Here is an 18,450-nt window from a genome sequence, read left to right on the forward strand (position 1 = left end):
GTCGTGAGCTGATAACTACTTGCAGAAAAACGTGCATCCATGTACGCCTCCTTCTCCATGTGCTTGATTACGAAGAACTGGTTGTGTGTGAAACTTACCTTAGGAGGAAGTGGTTGCTATACAGCTGTGCACACTGTGCTGACTGTGAACTCTGTCTCATTGGCCATGATGTCAGTGGGTTGGATGTTGCGGTCATACATCGGGTTCTCAAATGTCGCTCGTCCATTAGTGTTTTCATGGCCTACGTAACCATTGAAGGGGACTTTGGGTCTTCTTCTAAAATGAAAAACATTGCAGGAGATGTTAAATGAGTTAGATGTTTCTCTGATGTCCCACTGTTTAAGATGCTATGAGGAGGATCTGTTTTAACTGGACTGCCTCGCCACCTTCTGGCCCAGAGTCCTCACACACTGTCATAAATTACTTTTAGCGAGGCGTGTGTTGGTTTTGGTATTAAATGGAGATTGAATTGAAACAAATTTCCTATATTCAAGGCAACTTTTTACTGGATGCAACACGCCACGGTAAGGAATGGGTACCTTTCACAATTGAAACGATACGGTACCCCGATGCCCAGTGCCTAGAAGTGGGTACCGGTACTCAATGCTACCAACTTTTCCTTTCTGTGTTTATGTGGTAAAAAATATCTATTTGTTTAATAGTAAAGTTTTTTTTTTTTTTTTCAATTTAACATATTCATTCCTCAGTATATAACCTTGCAATGCTATGTTCATGTCTAGCATGGAAAATCACCTACTCTCCCACTCCCTCACAGTCACAAGGATGCATTTAGGTACTTAAACATGGTACATTGTGATTCTACATGAATTTGTACTCGGTACTTTTGACAGAATTCGGTCAGTAGGCTACCTATAAAAGTACCTAATTCAGTACCCATCCCTAAGTACAGTTATTTAGCTCTACAGTTTGGAACTTGACATCAAGCAAACATTGTAGTAGATAGCTATATGTAGTGGCAAAGGTAGTCCGGTGCACAGATGTATCTGTATACTAATGTGACAAGTCAACACTGTCAGTTTTTGAGTAGTTAAGTAGCCGTTTATATTTAGCGCAGCTGGCAGCTCGGTGCTCAGACAGGTCCATAATGTGTAAAATTAATGAATCCTGGTTAGCTGTGTCCAGTCATCTACCAAGCAAAGCTAACGTAACCTCACTCTTCATTTTATTGATAGACTCTCAAGTTTGAACAGACCACTGCAGAATAACTGCTGACTGTGGGTTGGAATAAACATTAGAACAAACAGTTTAGCTCCTGTGTTAGCCTTTAGCTCAGGCTGTATCACTCTCCCCTTTAGCTTTCCTCTGCTTTTTTGTCCTTTTCCTGTCTGACAGTTAGGCTCCAGTGTCCACCATCACTACAAAATTAATCACAGAAATCGTTTTCAGCAGAGAAAAACTCAGATCTCTCTTTGCACTACTAAACCTTGTTTAGCGTGGTGTTGTCATAGAGACCTAGATGCGCTGTAAAAATGGTCCTGCTCGACCTGATCAGTAGCTAAGAAGTAGCAATTTGAAATAACCTGTAACCAGTAATATCAGCGTTGATAATCTCATTTTAAAGTGTAGGTCACGATCAGGGATATATCTAGAAGGGAGACTTTTTCAAGATCACTTTCAAACTCCGTACAGCCCTTTTAAGGAAGTATTAAAAAGTGTAGGTAGGAAAAAGGCTTTTTCTCTAAATATTACAGATTCCTTTTCCTAAATCTCAAAATGGGTTAAAAGCTGTCGAATCATAGAAACATCTCCATCAGGTGGTTGAGAATCTATTCAGACGTATCCTTTGAGACAGAATCAAGCAAGAGTCTAGAGATAACTTTGAGAGGTAAATTAAACCTTGACATAAATTCTTCAAACCGAGGAGATAAATGTATTAGCACAAATTAATGTTTGAATATCTATTACCAATAAGTGCAGTTAGATACAGAGTATAATCTCTGTGAGACTTACCTGTGTTTGTAGAGGTACAGAGCAAAGCCTGCAATGATCATTGCTATAAAAGGCACTAGGATGGCTGCTGCCACTGAACTGCTGTTGGATGGAAAGTTGTAGCCTGGGTTTTCTTTGCTGGGATCTAAACTCTCTGTAGAATAACAAAAAGAGAAGGCATTGAGATTTTGTTTCTGCGTATATTCTCAGCAGCAAACATCAAAATCAAATCACATAATAGAAAGAAAAGAAAAAAAAGGTGGAAAAAGTTGTGTGCTGTAAAAAGCCAAATCAAATATAAAATTTTTGACTTTTAAATTCTTTGCAATTTTTTCATCTATTTATTTTTTGCATAATTTACCTCCAGGGGACGTCACATAACATTATCCTAACAATGACTCTTAATTAGAGACATCAAACGCCGACAGTTATTAAGTCATTTCAGATTCATGGTATAATTTATGGAGGTGTGTGTCTGCAGCGGCACCGTTGGAGGAGTGACAGCCCACCTGTTTGCCACAGAGTGCCAGAAAATCTCTGATAAAGGGCGACTGACAAACAAGAAGGAATTCAATTAATTGGTTCTGTGGCGTTTGCCAATCACCCCCCTGCTGCACGAGTGCAAGAACACAAAAAAAGTGCAAACACACTCACACAGGCAATATGCAGCCCCTCTTACTCCACCAGTGAGCTCAAACAAAACACTGAAACCACAACAAATTGAGTAGGATGGATTCCAAGATGTCCAACCCACCTCCCAGGCTCACATCCCTTTTTTTCTCGTACAGACTTAAACACAAATACACATGAACACCCTGGCACCAGCCCCAGTCCTCTCTATTAATAAAGAGCTGTTTGCTCAATCAGTGTGTGCTGAGACAGGGTGGTGGGGGGGAGAACTCTGCACCTGCTGTTCAAGCATCACTCTCATTATCGCAGATTTTCATATCCACTTTCACCATATCCACAGAGCCAATCCCGTGCATACACATTCTTAATCTGTGTTAACACCTTTTTTAAATTGGTCAATTCGAGATCCTTCCCCATATCAGATCTTTTCCCCCTATAACAACATCCCTGCTCATCTGAGGGTCTTAACATCAATCCAATCAGGGTTTTTTTGTGTAAAACCTGCCGAGTTCCAGCAAAAATCTTTCTGAATCTACAGCATTTATTAAAGCATTGAAGGACAAAGTAGTGTCTTTAGTGTTATCTGCCTGAAATCAATTTTATTGAGACTGTGCAAAAAACTTGATAAGGAATAAATAAATCTGATTGGAGACTTGATTCCATCTGAGCTGAATTTTACAGTTTTTTAGAGGTTGTTTTTGCTTTTAACCTGTTTTGCCCCACCGGCAACAATTTTTGCTGAACTGAATCACTGTTATTTTCTACTCACAATAAAAAAAAATGTTACTAATACAACTTTTTCCACTTATATGCTAGTTAGACAAATATTTTGGTTTATAAAAAATAGTTTCCAAGTGATTCCTGTCACATGACATCATCTGCCTCCTGCTCCTTACGGTGGAAGACATGGTGGATACATCTGGAAAGAGTCGATTTTCATTCATTTCTTATGATTTTCCTCCCAAACATATTCATAATTATTCAATCACTCAAGTCTCCAGAGTAACCCTCCTCCAAAAAATTGTACCTGCCTGAAGGATTGCTCATGATTTACTTATTAAGAGCAATTTTCTTGACACACAAGTACTTACAATAGCTATTCCCCACACCTACCACTCCCACTCCCACACATAACCTTTTATTTTTTCTTATGACTTTTTATATAATTTTTTATAACTTTATTAGTATCATAATTATTGAAATTTCTATAAAATTTTTAGGTGACCCAGTGTCAAGCTGTGTGACCACCAACAATTGTCACCAGTCATAAAAACCCTATTTACTTCAAAACAAAGTACAAAATGGAAAAAAAAGAACACATAACATGATTCAGTAGGAATAAACTAATTAAACTATAAGGCTTACAACTCTGAAGAATATTTGAGCATAAATGGGTTAATCAAAAACTGTTCTGTGGATCCAGTGAGAGGCTAAGACTTCTCAGACGAAACACTTTACTGATTAAATACTGTCTGTATGTGATAACTGCTATATCTTATAGGACTGATCAAGACTAAGACTGCATCCAACTGAATGACATTTTCCTGATTCGCATCAAAGGTTTAGATAGATTTTATATGTCTTTATCTTTTTTAGCTGGGTTGTAACAGTTGATGGCAGCAGTAAACCAGTGTTGTTTACAGCCTGAACAGTTCCAGCAGCATTTTAAAATGCACTAATCAAAATGCACATCTGCAGACAGACTCCTCCCACATATCCTACTTTTCTTTTGCATATACACCTTATTCAGCCTACACAGAGGAGAGGGGAGAGTTTCACTTGTAGTTGTGTGAAACCATGGGGAGAAAGAGGGAAAAACATATCTACAACACAAACATCTGCTTGACTGCTGCAGCAATCAGCTCCATGGAGTCTGGACCGAAGGGTTTGCTGTATACAAAATGAAACAACAATCCCAGCGAGGAGGATCACATGGTTTAGATTTCTGGGTCACAAACATGAAGCAGAATATATGGATAACTGCAGCCTTTCTAAAAAAAAAAAAATAAGGAAAGCACGTCTACCAGTGGCAGCAGTGCTGAAGGAAACAAAGACTGACAGAGAGCTGAGCATGAAGGATATTTATTGTATCAATACTCAGAGATGAGATGTTACTTTATACGGCAACAACTCCACAGGCATCAACACACTACCCACAAATTACCAGAGGAAAGATTTTGAGAAGCTGTGTTGCATGTGTGCATGCACAGGATTAATCATGTTTGTGGACTGTTTCCCTCTTTATGTTAGATCTGAAGCCACATTTTTTTGTGTTTTCACATTTATAAAAGTAAATAAGTGATAAATCCTGTCTTGCTGTGAAAGCTCTAACTGTGAAGCTTAAGGACACACTCAAAGTGATGGATTTTATCATCGAAAAAAAAAAAAATGATAAAGCATAGACTAATACTGTCATCCCCAAAGGGAACATTTGGTCACTGGTTCCTTTAACCAGGCGGTCAGCTCACTCACCGAGTCTCTGGAGACCAAATTGGCCAAAGCCTTTTCCTCTGACAAATCCCTGGTACACAAAGGAGTTGGATGAGGAGATGTAGGACACCTAGAGAAAGGGAGAGAGGGGAATGGAAGACAGACACTTTATGTGTCACATCCAAGCTTTACAAAGGAGCGTATCATCAAAGTGTCAGCAGCTGGAGCAGAAAATGAAATATCATGTCAAAGGAGCCGAGAGGTGCTCTTATAGCTGACATTTAATATGGCATTTTTCTGCTCAAGAGGACAAACATAAACACACACAGATGCACCACACACACGCTAGCATGTTACACAACAAGAAGACTCACTGCATGTGTATTAACACCCGTGTGCTACGGGGAGGATGAACACGCACATACACCACACACAGTGTAACACACGTGTACTATGACCTGCTTTTTTAATTATATCTAAAGTGGGTATATATTAAGGGTGCCTAGGGTTGGGGGAGAATGTAGTAGAGAGGGGTGGAGGGGGTCTGTCGAGTCCTGATTACCAGGCAATGATTTAACTGACATTTTAATTAAAGAGAAAACTCTGGGTGGGCCCTCCATCTCCCCAGAGTGACAAGGTTAGTGTGTATGTGTGCCTGGGCATATTTCACAGTAACGGCTGTGTGTTTGTGGTGTAACACCGTTGTAGTCACACAAAGGGGAGCAGGGGCTAAATTTGACCCTGACTTGTACTTACATGTCCATCCAAGGCCCAGTTGTCTATTTTGAATTTGTTAACAAAGATCTCCACAGGGCCTCTGATCTGATGGACCTGAAGCAGCAGCTGTGCTTCTTCTCTTTTATAGGTGCCTGTAGGGAGAAACAGTCTGCAGTTATTTTCAGAGCAAGAAGCACATCATCTAAAAAGGTTAACGAGACACATTCTTAAATACATGTGTTACTAATTCATGAACTAAAAAATCATCCAGTCATGTGGTTGACATGTCTATCTTTTTGGTTAATAAAACAAAGGGGATGCATTACACTTTGTGCTGGTGTAGTAAATAAAAAAAGACTTGAGATCTCTACATTTAAACAAGGATATGAAAACTAAAAATACTTATCTGATAATTGCACTAAAACCAAAAGTAAGCTAATCCTTAAAAAAACAAAAGCTTTCACTTCAATAAAAACACTGACAAATGCCTATGGATGGAGCAGGTATATCATATATTTAAAGGTAATACTGAAGTTAATATTTACACTGGGGTCAGATTTTTCAGCAAAGTTAAAAATGTACCATTTTTTTACAGAGTCCATTTCGGTTATTTTTTCCTAAAATTTTATTTTAAAAAAAAAGAAAACATATGCAAAAACTAAGACTTATTCTGAGATTATTAATATAATAATAATGGTCAGAAAAGTCAACTTCCTTATTTTTGGTCAAAAAAGCAACATGACTGACTACATTCTGTCCCAACTATAGACGGTATAAAATATGAACATAGTCTCCACAACCTCAGAGCGCTCATCAGTAATGTGAGCTGAACCTTGCCTCTTGCTGAACTAACTGGTGATTCCTTTACATGCTTAATCGATGAGTTAGGAAAGAATTCACCCCCTGTAGAGTGTGCACCAGTAGCCAAATTAGCGTTTGAGACCCAACTGTTCTTTGAACCAGGCAAAAAGGATCTTTACCAACAGTTCCTCATCAACAACAGCAAACATGCTATAGCTAAGTAGCTCCACTTTGCCATGTTATTAACAGTTCATTACATAAAACATAAAGGTGTAGGTGCATCATCTCAGTATGTGAACTTGTGCTCTGCTGCTATGTGAGCAACAAGCATGTCGATGTAATTTATGGGAATAATCCATGGAGCTTTGAATCTAAATCAGTTGACTTCTGCGAAGAGGGAATGGTAGTTTATTGTGTTTAAATAAAGCTCACCATGTTTTTGTTTTTCTTCACCTGAAATCCTCTGAACTAGTCCTGCTACAGAAAGCTATTTGGCACAGCAGCTAATTATCATAGCATCCATACCCACAAGTCACTGCATGGATACTACTATAAGAAAAAAGATAAATATGTATTGGTACTTTAGGATACTCTTTGGTATGTGTTGAGGATTTGTACAGCATGGCTTCACAATGATGGGAGGTAATAACTTGGTGGGAACACAACATTAATCTTCTCCTCTAAATAGGCCAGGTTACCTCCAGTGGAGACTGTGGCAATTTGTGGCTCCAGAAATTAATTTTTCCAACACTGTGACAAAGACTGATAGCACACAGGTACAGCGAAGCAAACTGTCCAAGCCATTACTAATGCAAATTTTTGTCTTAACGACTGCTGCTGTAAAGTAATCATGCCACAGGGAAAAAAGATAATTGTTTGCAATTAAGGACCAGGAGCAGTAGTGTAGAGACCACACAGCCTGCTCTGCACCAGGCCCTCGCACAAATTTCCCTGAATATTTGTATATTTGTGCAAATATGAGTTTCAATTAATATTAAAGTGAACCAACCAGCTAGTTTAAGCTCCACTCCGCTGTGGTCAATGAGTGTTCCATTAACACGGTTGCTGAAGGGTTCAAAGGCAGTGATGCTCAGCATAGCCGGCTGCTTCTTCCCCAGGTACTCATAGGATCCCCTCCAAAGAGAGTTCTTAGCAAAGACACCAGGTGGGACTGAAAGAGGCAAAGAGTGTAAATGAATAACAGAAAAAAACACAGGAGGAAAAAGGTTGCCAAGTTTTGTCACAACAAAATGCCAGAGAATTTGAAGCTGGGTTGTTAGGTGTGATATGAGGAAGCAGTTGGGTGAGTGGAATTTGTAGAAACAGGATTAATCAACCCAAAAAATATTTTAGGGCGGACACTGACGAGCAACTAAGTCCACACTCAGATTTCCACTAAAAAAAACATACTTGTGTTTGGATAAAGAGATCAGCCATTTATTTTACATTTCAGTTGAAGCATCGCTGAATAAAACGTGGACACTTCTTTACCTGGCAGCTTTGAAGGTGGCTCTTGCACTGTCCCAACTGGGCTCTTTCCACTTGGTCTGTTGTCAGCTAATGAAAAAGAAAAAAACAGAAACAAATATTTTACAATTTTATCCTTGAAAAAGACAAAGTGCAAGCCCTGGAAAGTGATAATAAGTTACAATTTCCTCCTTTAACACCACAGTGTGAAGGTGACTGTAGTGGGAAGATATCACCATCAGCACTTCATGTCTACCTCCACAACTCATAACCCCTGCAGTGGACTGAGTGAGGGCTGCCAGCGACAGGACTTGACTCATATGTCAAAGAGCAGCTCAGTTGTCCCCATGGGGCGACGGCTCAGTCAGAGACACAGTTTCCCTGCTTCAGGGGGAAGCACTTTAATAATGCCTTACTGCTCACATGGGGCCTCAGGACTACAGCACAGTAGTAAACATTCACCCACACAAGCAAACACAGTGAGGAGGGCTTTACACGGAAATACAAACAAAGACAGGTATACTGATGGTAGTTTATGGCCACTGACAACACATCGGATAAAAATAAACAAACACAAGCAAACACATGCACACACACACAATCCCACAGCGTTGCACTTTATTAGCTGCCAGTCTTTTGAGCCGCCCTTCCATCACTGCACCCACAGGCGCTGTTAATATCCTGTATGTGCTAAGGCCACTTCTCTTTCTTTCCTTCCCTCCTAATGGCGCGGCCTTAAAAATACCCATCACCCTCGATATTTCAGCAGCAGCCCTACGTGGAATTCATCAAACGGAAATCCCTCCTCAGTACTTCTTTCTCGTTAACCCATTAGCATTTGTCTATCCTAGATAATTGTGTGTCGATGACTCTATTTTTTTTCCTGTATGTATTTAGGCCAGAGCTTGGGGGTGTCTTAATGGAAGTCTATTTGTCTGCAAGACCTTGTTAACACTGCCTCACCATTTATAAGAGGTACTTCTGCTAACCTAATCAATGGGAAGCATTGGCCTAATCAGGTTTTGCACCCTTGTTAATGTTCCCAAAGCCTGTGTGTATGCATATGTGTGTGTGCGCGCGTGTGTGATTCCATGCAGTGTAACTGTGTGATGGATGAGCTGTCCAGACCTGGCATGTATCTGAGAATAAGCAAGTGATAACGGAGCTATTCATCAGCATTAGCTGATTCCCAGTTTCCCAACCTGAGTCCCCACTACATCCTCCACCAGTACAGAGCCCAGTGGTCTCATCAGAGACTAGAAATTGAAACAGATTGTAAATTTGAAAGTCAAGTCTTTCACGTGTTGGATACCATATGTGCTTTTCTTGGAAAGTGGTAGAACATGTGCAGACACTGTGGTTGATTATTTTCAATCGATTTATCCCCGTGTATGTATTTTTCACCCCGTGTATTTCTCAATGTTCCCTCGTGGATGCAATGTATCCATATTTATACCTGCACAAAGAGGAGGCTTCCCAGTCCAGCTCCCATCGGACCTGCATGTCCTGTGCTCTGATCCTCCAGCCAAGTAGTAGCCAGGCTGACATGTATAGATCAGTGTGTAGCCAAGGGATGGCAGTTCAATGGCTCTCACATCAGACTGGGCAGGCAGCTCTGGTTGGCTGCAGTGGTGGGCTGGAAAAAAGGAAGGGAGAGAAAATTAAATACACATAAGAAATGGAGGTTTGGATTTCAGACAAACAGGTGGATGTGAGAAGAATGAGGAGGGGAGTCTGAACAGGTATGAGAGAGCTACATGAAAGATAAATTACAGAACTGACTGGCTGGATATTATGCAGTTTTAAGATCGAGCATATAAGAACAACGATGAATGCAGGAGTTGGATTGTGAGTACTGACATTTTTTAATTCACTTCTGCACTGCAGGTTAGCTTTTCCATTTAAGTATGCAACACAGCAGACATTGCTCACCAATGCACTCAGGCTGAAAACCACTCCAAGTAAGGTTGGGCAGACAAGTGCGAGAAATGGAGCCCTGGAGTAAGTAACCCTTTCTGCAGCTAAAGAACACAGTGCTGCCAATCTGTAAGAGGACATACAAGAGCATGTGAGGATATGGACTCAAAAATGAGCACACAAATGTGATATTAAAGCAAAAAAGTGATACTCCAAACTTATTCAATTTGTACATTAAACTGCTTTGATTGAAACCTGATAGCCTTGGCTGTTGTTCTGGTTTCCAAAGAGAGGGATGCCGGGGTCTCCACAGGTAGTGTGAGTGGGATCTGAAACACATCAACACATCCTCATTGTGATGTAAACTCACATTTAAGTGCAATTTACAAGTCTCCTACATTAAATAGAAATAACATCATGGAGACACTGTGTGGGAAATATAAAGTGTTGACTGTGGAGTGAAGGCTGTGAATTAACTGTTTACAGACAGCCACACAAACAAACAACACACACATGAGTCAGGATGTATAAACACACACACACACACCACACACATGCAAACAAATCCCACAAAGCCTTTTGTTGTTAATCTGAACCCACTCATAGAGGCTTACTGTGCCACACAATGATGGACTCTCCAGTGTTCACAGCCCACTAACCATGTTAATCAGATGACAATTTATTATTTTTCTTACACAAACACAAGCAATGGAGCTGCTTATTTTAACTTCCTGAGTTATTTTGTCTTTGGGTTCAGATGCCAAAAAACACATCTTTCAGAGAAACCTAATGTGGCGATGCTGCAAAGCACAGTTTGCATGTAGTAGCTCTGGTAAAAACAGCCTCTGTTTCTTGACGTCATGTTTACACTGTTATGAATAAATGGGCTGAAACTAGGGCTGTTCCCCAATAGGTGAAACAAATGTTCTTGGCTGCTTTAATTAATTAAACAGAGCAAAATTGAAAACCAGAATCAATACTGATTGTTAGCTGGGTCAAATGTTTTCTGCATGCATTATTTGTTGATTGTTGAAGGCAATCAGGGCTTACGCTGGGAACAATAATGGAGCAGAATACAAGCCAAGCAATTTAAAGCCTTAATGATTCCAAAGCTGTGCTTTGGTTTAAGATCAACGCCCCCTTATCAAACCCGTGAGTCACTGCATTGACTAGAATATCAAGCACTGGATTTCCACATATTTCATTAGACGATCACTTTAAACTGAGGAATGATCAAATACTTTACCAATGCAAGAGGGTTGTGTGCCACTCCATGTGCCATCATACTGACAGTATCTCCTGGTAGAGCCCACCAGGACAAGAGGAGGGTCACATGAGAAGGAGACAGATGAGAGATAGGTGAATCCTCTGTCTTCCCTCCTCCCCTGGGCTGGCATCCCGGGATCTCCACAGAAAACAGCTGGATAGATAAAGACAGGTGGATAAAGGCAGACCCAAGAGAGGAATGTGAGGTGACATACTAATCAAGTTGTGTTTTGATTCAACATCTCTGAAGGGGGTTGAAATGTCACACATCAAAGGAGACATGTGTCCTGCACATATGTGGAAAAAATGTCAGAGGGATACCAAAGACATGTAATGTAATTAAGCTCTCCAGTGTGGGGCCACTTACGGAAGCACTGGGGTTTCTCTCCGCTCCAGTTGCCGTTGCCCTGGCATGTTAACACAGTGGGAAGGGACAGCTGGTAACCTTGGTTACAAGAGTAGCTGATGCTAGATCCCCAGGTGAAGTCTGTACCAACAACCTGTCCTTGAGGGATGTTAGGTGGAGGACCACACACAATTGCTGCAGGAAAACAAAGAAGCAGGAATTCATGAGCAGGAAGTAATGCAAAATAACAATAACAGCAACATTTAGAGCTCTTCCTCCTTTGTCACTCCTTTCTCTACTGTAGTCTGTGCCTCCATTAACAACTCTACCTTTACAGAGAGGTTTGGTGCCATTCCAGGTTCGGTCCTTTGTGCAGATGAGAGTCGAGGCCCTGTCAGCATCCATGGTGAAACCAGGCGAACACTGAAAACTGACTGTGCGATTATAGGTGAAATCACTGCCAAGCCTCAGCCCATTGGCTGGAACTCCAGGGTCACCGCAGTAGATCACTGAAGGATCACAAACAGGTTAAATGATTAAGCTCAAAGCTAATGAGTCATTTTATTAAAGAGATAACGCAAAACGAAGAGGCGCAAAGAAAGAAAAGCAAAGAGAAGAGAAGGTTCACAAAGTCTATGGCAGCTTCATGTGTGGGTTATAAAAGCTGATAGTTCTATTTGTTTTTTATTTTCAGCTGTAAACTGGGAAATCAATATCACACGCTTAGGATGGAATACAAGCAAGTAAAATAAACATTTTCAAATTGTCCGATCAGTGGTGCCTCAAAGTTAATGAACCGTTATATGCAACTGACCCAAGCTGCATGAGAAGCATCATTTGTTTGTCTTACTCATATAAAGCACTTGGTTTACAAAAAACTTCCACTGGATGACAAATCCGGACAGTATTACACAACAAGGAAATAGATAATAGCACACACTCATTTTTTTTCTTTATAGGAACTGTTATTGTACTTTAAATGCCTCATGTTTGGGGCTGAATCTCATGATGAATGCAGTACAGTAGCTCCCCAAAGCTCCACAATGAACGACATTTCTCTTTTATTTTACTTGTGGGGGGAGGGGTGGGGGGGTGATTGAGTTGTGAGAGAGAATCCCGCTGTGTGACTCAGCAGCATCACAACTCAACTCTGCTGTAAATGTGTGAGACAGATAACCCAGGGCGCAGAAGGACATATTTGGCTGTTCCAGTTACCTTGGGACAGAAAAGGCATTATTAAATGTATATGACCAGCATTCTGGTGAAATTCCCTCTAGGGCGAGAAAACTGTGCCTCTTGGAGGTGTAGTGTCTCCCCTTGACTGAGCAAGCACTCACATTTCCCACCGGGGGGGTAAGAGTGAGCTGCCTGTAGCTACAATGTCTATCTAGGATTTTGTGCCCTGAATAGCCATCTTCAGAGCTGAGGTATGGTGAGATTCCTTCTCCTGTATAACAGTATCCTTTGAGTGTCGAAGGTTAACTGTCCACTGCTTTGCACATGATATTGTATGTAAATAAGATAGTTCAGCTCATCTGCACTGGAACTACAATAAAACTTCCAATTTACCTGGCATACGTAGGCCAATTACACCCTTACACACACCATCTTCAACTGACTGAAGAGATGAAAACAACAACCCACTGACTCCTGTTCACACATCCATCACTCTGTCAAGGTCTTCAGCTGCTGCAGTTTGTTGACAACATGCACCTTTTTACGCCTATGGATTACTAAGTCCTAAAACCCATGATGGAGCTGCTGAGGGTTTATCCTCTCTATTCAGAGGGAACTGGTTCTCGGAGTGACCTCTATTTGCTAGGGTCTGTCAGCTCTGTACAGCATCTGTGCGTCTTTTGTGAGGCATGATGATAAAGGGATGTCTTTTGAGTGCAACATGTACTAAACCAATTTCCTCACCTGAGCCAGGGATCAGTCATTCATCAGAAAGGAATAAAGTGAAAGCAGTATCTAGGACTAAAATGTACTCCCATTTCTCTGTATTTTTTGGTGGGATTACCTGAAATAAACATGCAAATATCACCCACTTAACCCATATCTGGCCACTGTACTGGGTCAAGTTATTTATCCTGCTGGTGTTTGACTTAACTGGCGGTACACTTTACACTTTTTAATTTTAATTACCTGAGCATTCAGGCATGTTGCCAGTCCATGTCCCGTTAACAGTGCAGTGCCTGGTGAGCAGACCAGTAGAGTAGTAACCCTCCCTGCAAGCGTACGTGATGGATCTGGAAAACGAGAGGCCATCGTGGACCAAGATCTGGGCATTCCTTGGAGTTCCTGGGTTTCCACAAGAGATCACTGAGAAAGAGAAGACAGCAGGAGAGGATTGGGGATTACTCATTTGCACATTGAGTCCAGTGGAGAAGAGAAGTCAGTTAGGGGTGTATGTCTATGTAGTGAAAGGATGGGAAGGTTAAGATGAAGGGAAGAATCTCAAAAGAACAAGAGCAGATGATGCTAAGTCTTAATACAAGACCACAACCTAAGTTTTATTTATACACTCTCCTTTAGAGAATAGATTTTCTTTCCTGCCACATTGCTCCAAGATTCCTTTCCAGTCATGTTTGTTCTTTATTAGGTTTGTTTTTCCTTTACTTCTTGTTTTCACCCAACCATCTCTCTCATCATCTTTCGCTCCGCCTGGCTTCACAAGTTACTTTGATGGACATATCCTTTGCTCAGAAAATCCCTTGGTGTCAGCCCGGCCGGCAGCGATGCTTCTGTTCATTACAGTCTCCAGCTTGCCCCAGGCCCTCAGAGCCCCGTGGGCTTCACCCTCCCCTAATGACCAGATGTGGCCTGCCCCTTGAAGTCTGTGCCAACTGAGAACAGGTGGGCAACCTCTGCTAGTGGGCATACCACACACCAGAAAGGGGATAAGACAGCGGGAGGCAAGGTAGAAAGGTGGAGTGAAGTGTAGGCGGTGTTAAGCTTAGCGCAGCCGAGTTGAAAACAGCTGGAGAAACAAGATGGAAATCCTGCAAAATATCACACTGTAAGAGCAAAGGAAGAAAAGAGCTGTGTGTTCATGGAGAGTAGAGACAGGCATGAGAGGATACAGTCTAAAGCACAGACAGAACTTGCAAACTTTAAGGTGGAAAGTGTGTCTGCAGATTTGTGCACGAACAGTCCCTCTAACAAAACTACTGACTGTTCAGCACTCATCAAATGTTCCTTTAAACACACAATCATAAATTAATGCTATTAGTAGTTATATGAAACCTAATAACAGGAAGCTACATGTTCTGTGAGAGTATGCTTCAAAATGAATACACAAAGCTTCCAGTAGAAACAGCCAGAAAGGGTATAATCTATGTCAAGTGTAAACTCTTCCAGCTTAAAGTGTTTTGAAAATATCACCACTCAATCTTATCTTCAACAGTTCTTTTATTCTACTTTTGCTGTGGCGTGCAAGATTCTCTGCATTTCACTTTTTCATTGTTTGTAATCTGTAAATCCTGTCTCAGCAATAATAATGGGCAGTGTACGGCCTTAAGACCTGTATTGATTGGATGCACAGACTACTACACATCAGTAGAATCTGCTTTTTCAGGTGCTGACAGCAGAATGGATGAATGCTGCAGGAGGGCAAAAACTGAAAAGCCTTTTGGAGTTAAATCAATAGAGACTGTCACTCATTCTTTCACACACTCAATCACCGCTAGACGTTTTTGCAAACATATGCAAATTTGTGATGCGTCTTTCATTCAGTTGAAAAAGCAGCTGCTAATTACGAAATCAGTAAGTGTTATCACAGTATCAGCCACAATCTCCTGAGCAAAAGAAAGCTTAATACGGCAGTTCTATGGTGGGATTTGTTGAGCTCAGTTTGCTTTGACAAGACATCAAAACCAATGGATGATTAAAGATAAACACTCATTAGTAAGAAAAAAAGTTGTTAGACTATCTGGAACACTAATCCAAGCTACAATCAGTCAAACTAATAATAAGAATACAAATTATGCGGTTGTGTAATCCACCTGAAATTATAATAAAAACTCAAGCAAAGAAAGTTTCAAAAAAATAAGATTGAAAAAAAAAGAACATGGGTAGAAAAAGCATCTCAAACCCACAAGGTTGCTTTCAGTGTATGTTCCTAGAAAAGAGTCTGGATGCTGTTAAAGAGTTCAGTGAACAGATACCATCATTGCACAATCAAGATTCCCCAGCTGCCCCATTCTGCATGTGAAAAGATGCACATATACATTGTGTTAAATCATCCATGCATGAGCAAAAGCCCATCGAAGCATCCCTCCATTCATTTCTCCACCAGCTATCCAGGAACATGTTGCAGTGGTCACAATGTAATCAGCAGCCCACACATGATTTTCTCCAGCCCCGTCCAACAGCTTCTTCTTAAGGAATCCCAGTGTTTCCAGCACAGATGGGATGTGTTATCACTCCCTGATCTTCAAGCTCAGCTCCAGGGGTCTCCAGTTGGACATGTCCAGAATACCTCCACAGCACATATAGGAGTGCATGCTCGTATGATTCCTGAATTACCTCAAATGACTGCTTTCAATGCAAGAGAGCAGCTGTCCAACTCCAAGCTCTTTCTTAATGTCCAAGCTGTTCACTGTGTCCCTAAAGGATTTCACTCTTTAGGTCATCACCCAGAGCTTCGAGCTACAGATGAGCGGAAAAACCAAAATGAACTGTGAGACGGCGTATTTCCTGAAGTCAACTCTCTTCAACACAAAATGCTGGGTGCCATACTATTTCAGACATTGATCTTATCTACCCCTCACCTAACCACATATTAAACACCCTGTGATCCTGTCTTCTAAAAAATCAGAAACAAAACTGCTGATTCTGAAAATCACTGAGGGAGTAAAACACCACCAGTGAGATTGCTCAAATTCATACACTGCCTCTTATCAAGGACCTCCTAATCATTAGTGATGGTATATCTATGTACTTATTTTTCCAAGTTTGTTTTGAACATATTTTGATGGGAGGGAGAAACCAATGGCCAAAGCATCATCATTGAGAAGATAAGGAGATGAGGGTACTTTACGCCTTGTATATGCTTCCTCTCAGCACTAAAATAAGGAAACACTCCATAAACTTTCACTGCTATGCAGATGATACTCAGCTTTACTTGTCGATGAAGCCAGAAGAAACCAGCAGCTTATCTAAACTTAAGATGTAAGGACTTGGATGAACAGATCTTTCTTAGTGCTGAACTCAGAGAAGACTGAAGTCATTGTTCTTGGACCTAAACATCTCAGAGAGGCTTTCTTAAATGAGATCACCACCTTGGACGACACCAGCTTGGCTTCCAGCACCACTGTAACACCTTCTTAACATCAGGAAAATCAGACACATCTTGTCTCAACGTGATGCTGAGAAACTAGTCAATGCTTTTGTTTCTTCCAGGTTGGGCTACTCTTGTTTATCCTACTGTCCTGATAAGTCTATTAGGACTCCTCAGCTGGATCAAAACCCTGCAGCTCAGGCACTAACTAGGACCAGGAGGAGAGAGCACATCTCTCCAGTGTATGTGTCTCTACTCTGACTACTTGATTGATTGATTTTATCTGCCTGACACAAAGATCTGGTAATTTCCTGGAGTCATCATTGTATCACTGTTTCTGAGTAATGTAACCCAACTGTGAAACAACATGTGTAGGTCCCCTTTAACCACCCTGAAAATATCATCTTATAAATCCTTACCAAAGAAAAGTATATGTACCAATATATATTTTTAAATGTATTGTAATATATTGTAATATATCATTTTCCCAATACATTTTCCAATATACTATATATTTGATATACATGGAATAACATATTGAAGGCACATATACAATATATTATATATTCATGAAATATATTGCAAAATACATAAATGATTTCCGCTTTCAATATATTGCAATATATTAGAAAATATAAATACTAAATCTCCTATATCGGAATACATTACCTAATATATGACATGATATTTTCCAATATGCTGCAATATATTTTTCTTTTGTAAGGGAATGCACACTCTTCTTACCATGACACTCAGGTTGGGTGCCGATCCAGGTCCCATTGGGAAGGCAAGTTCTTTCTGGTGAGCCCTTTAGCGTGTAGCCAGGCTCACAGCTAAAGCGCACAACACTGTTGACTGTAAACTCTTCTCCCAGACGAATACCATGCACAGGAACACCTGGATCTCCACACAGCCCCGCAGAATCACCTAGAGGGGGGAGATGATTAAAAACAGACACTTAATACATGCACGTGACAAATTATCGTTCAAATATTTTATCTATCGAATGTGAAAGCACACAATTGGGTATAGTCCACATGGCTGATGTTTCCATTATACAGTAAATTAAGATCCTCCTCCTCCAGCTTTTTTAATTTGACTGAACAGATATTGTGTGGCTTTCCTCCTTCAAACAATTACTATCTGTTCAGCACAGGTGCCTACTTATTCTCCTTATACGCCTCAGAACAATCATAACTCTCAGCCTTTTCTGTTGCTCATATGAGTACATGCTTACATGCTGTGTTCATTAATCATTACTGCTGCAGAGGCCGTTTCAACTGTCCTTCCATTCATCCCTCCATCCTCTATCCAGGAACATGTAGCAGGGCTAACAATGTAATCAGCAGTCCACACAGGATTTTCTCCAGCCTCGTCCTTCAGTTCCCTCTTAAGGAATCCTGAGGTGCTCCCAGGATAGATGGGATGTGTTAACACTCTGTGGTCTTCTACTTCAGCTCTAGGGCTCTCCTGGTGCGTACAACCAGAAAACCTCAACGGTCATAAGATAACGTGACATTATATACGATTCTGATTTACCTCGAATGACTGCTTTCAACGCAAAAGAGCAGCTGTCCAACCTTGAGGTCTTTCTTGATACCCAAGCTGTTCACTGTGTCCCTAAAGGGTTTCACCCAGAGTCATT

The 18,450-nt window shown here is 40.8% G+C and overlaps 1 protein-coding gene across 1 annotated transcript in view; it reads right to left on the reverse strand.

Moving 5' to 3' along the window:
• The window catches only part of csmd2 (CUB and Sushi multiple domains 2), a 280,511-nt gene that overhangs the window by 5,833 nt on the left and 256,228 nt on the right, over positions 1-18,450 (reverse strand). The window contains exons 58-71 of the mRNA XM_074686270.1: positions 17,550-17,732; positions 13,670-13,846; positions 11,854-12,033; positions 11,546-11,719; positions 11,159-11,332; positions 10,168-10,241; positions 9,928-10,039; positions 9,452-9,631; positions 8,020-8,085; positions 7,538-7,699; positions 5,767-5,879; positions 5,053-5,140; positions 1,972-2,104; positions 99-276 (exon numbers count right to left, since the gene is read on the reverse strand). Coding sequence (XP_074542371.1) covers positions 117-276; positions 1,972-2,104; positions 5,053-5,140; positions 5,767-5,879; positions 7,538-7,699; positions 8,020-8,085; positions 9,452-9,631; positions 9,928-10,039; positions 10,168-10,241; positions 11,159-11,332; positions 11,546-11,719; positions 11,854-12,033; positions 13,670-13,846; positions 17,550-17,732 — 1,976 coding nt within the window. The 3' untranslated portion in view covers positions 99-116. The remainder of the gene's footprint in view (positions 1-98; positions 277-1,971; positions 2,105-5,052; positions 5,141-5,766; positions 5,880-7,537; positions 7,700-8,019; positions 8,086-9,451; positions 9,632-9,927; positions 10,040-10,167; positions 10,242-11,158; positions 11,333-11,545; positions 11,720-11,853; positions 12,034-13,669; positions 13,847-17,549; positions 17,733-18,450) is intronic.

Source organism: Halichoeres trimaculatus, unplaced genomic scaffold, assembly GCF_033239565.1.
Source record: "Halichoeres trimaculatus isolate MK-OKI-2021-1 unplaced genomic scaffold, fHalTri1.1 fHalTri1_scaffold_14, whole genome shotgun sequence".
Taxonomy (NCBI): domain Eukaryota; kingdom Metazoa; phylum Chordata; class Actinopteri; order Labriformes; family Labridae; genus Halichoeres; species Halichoeres trimaculatus.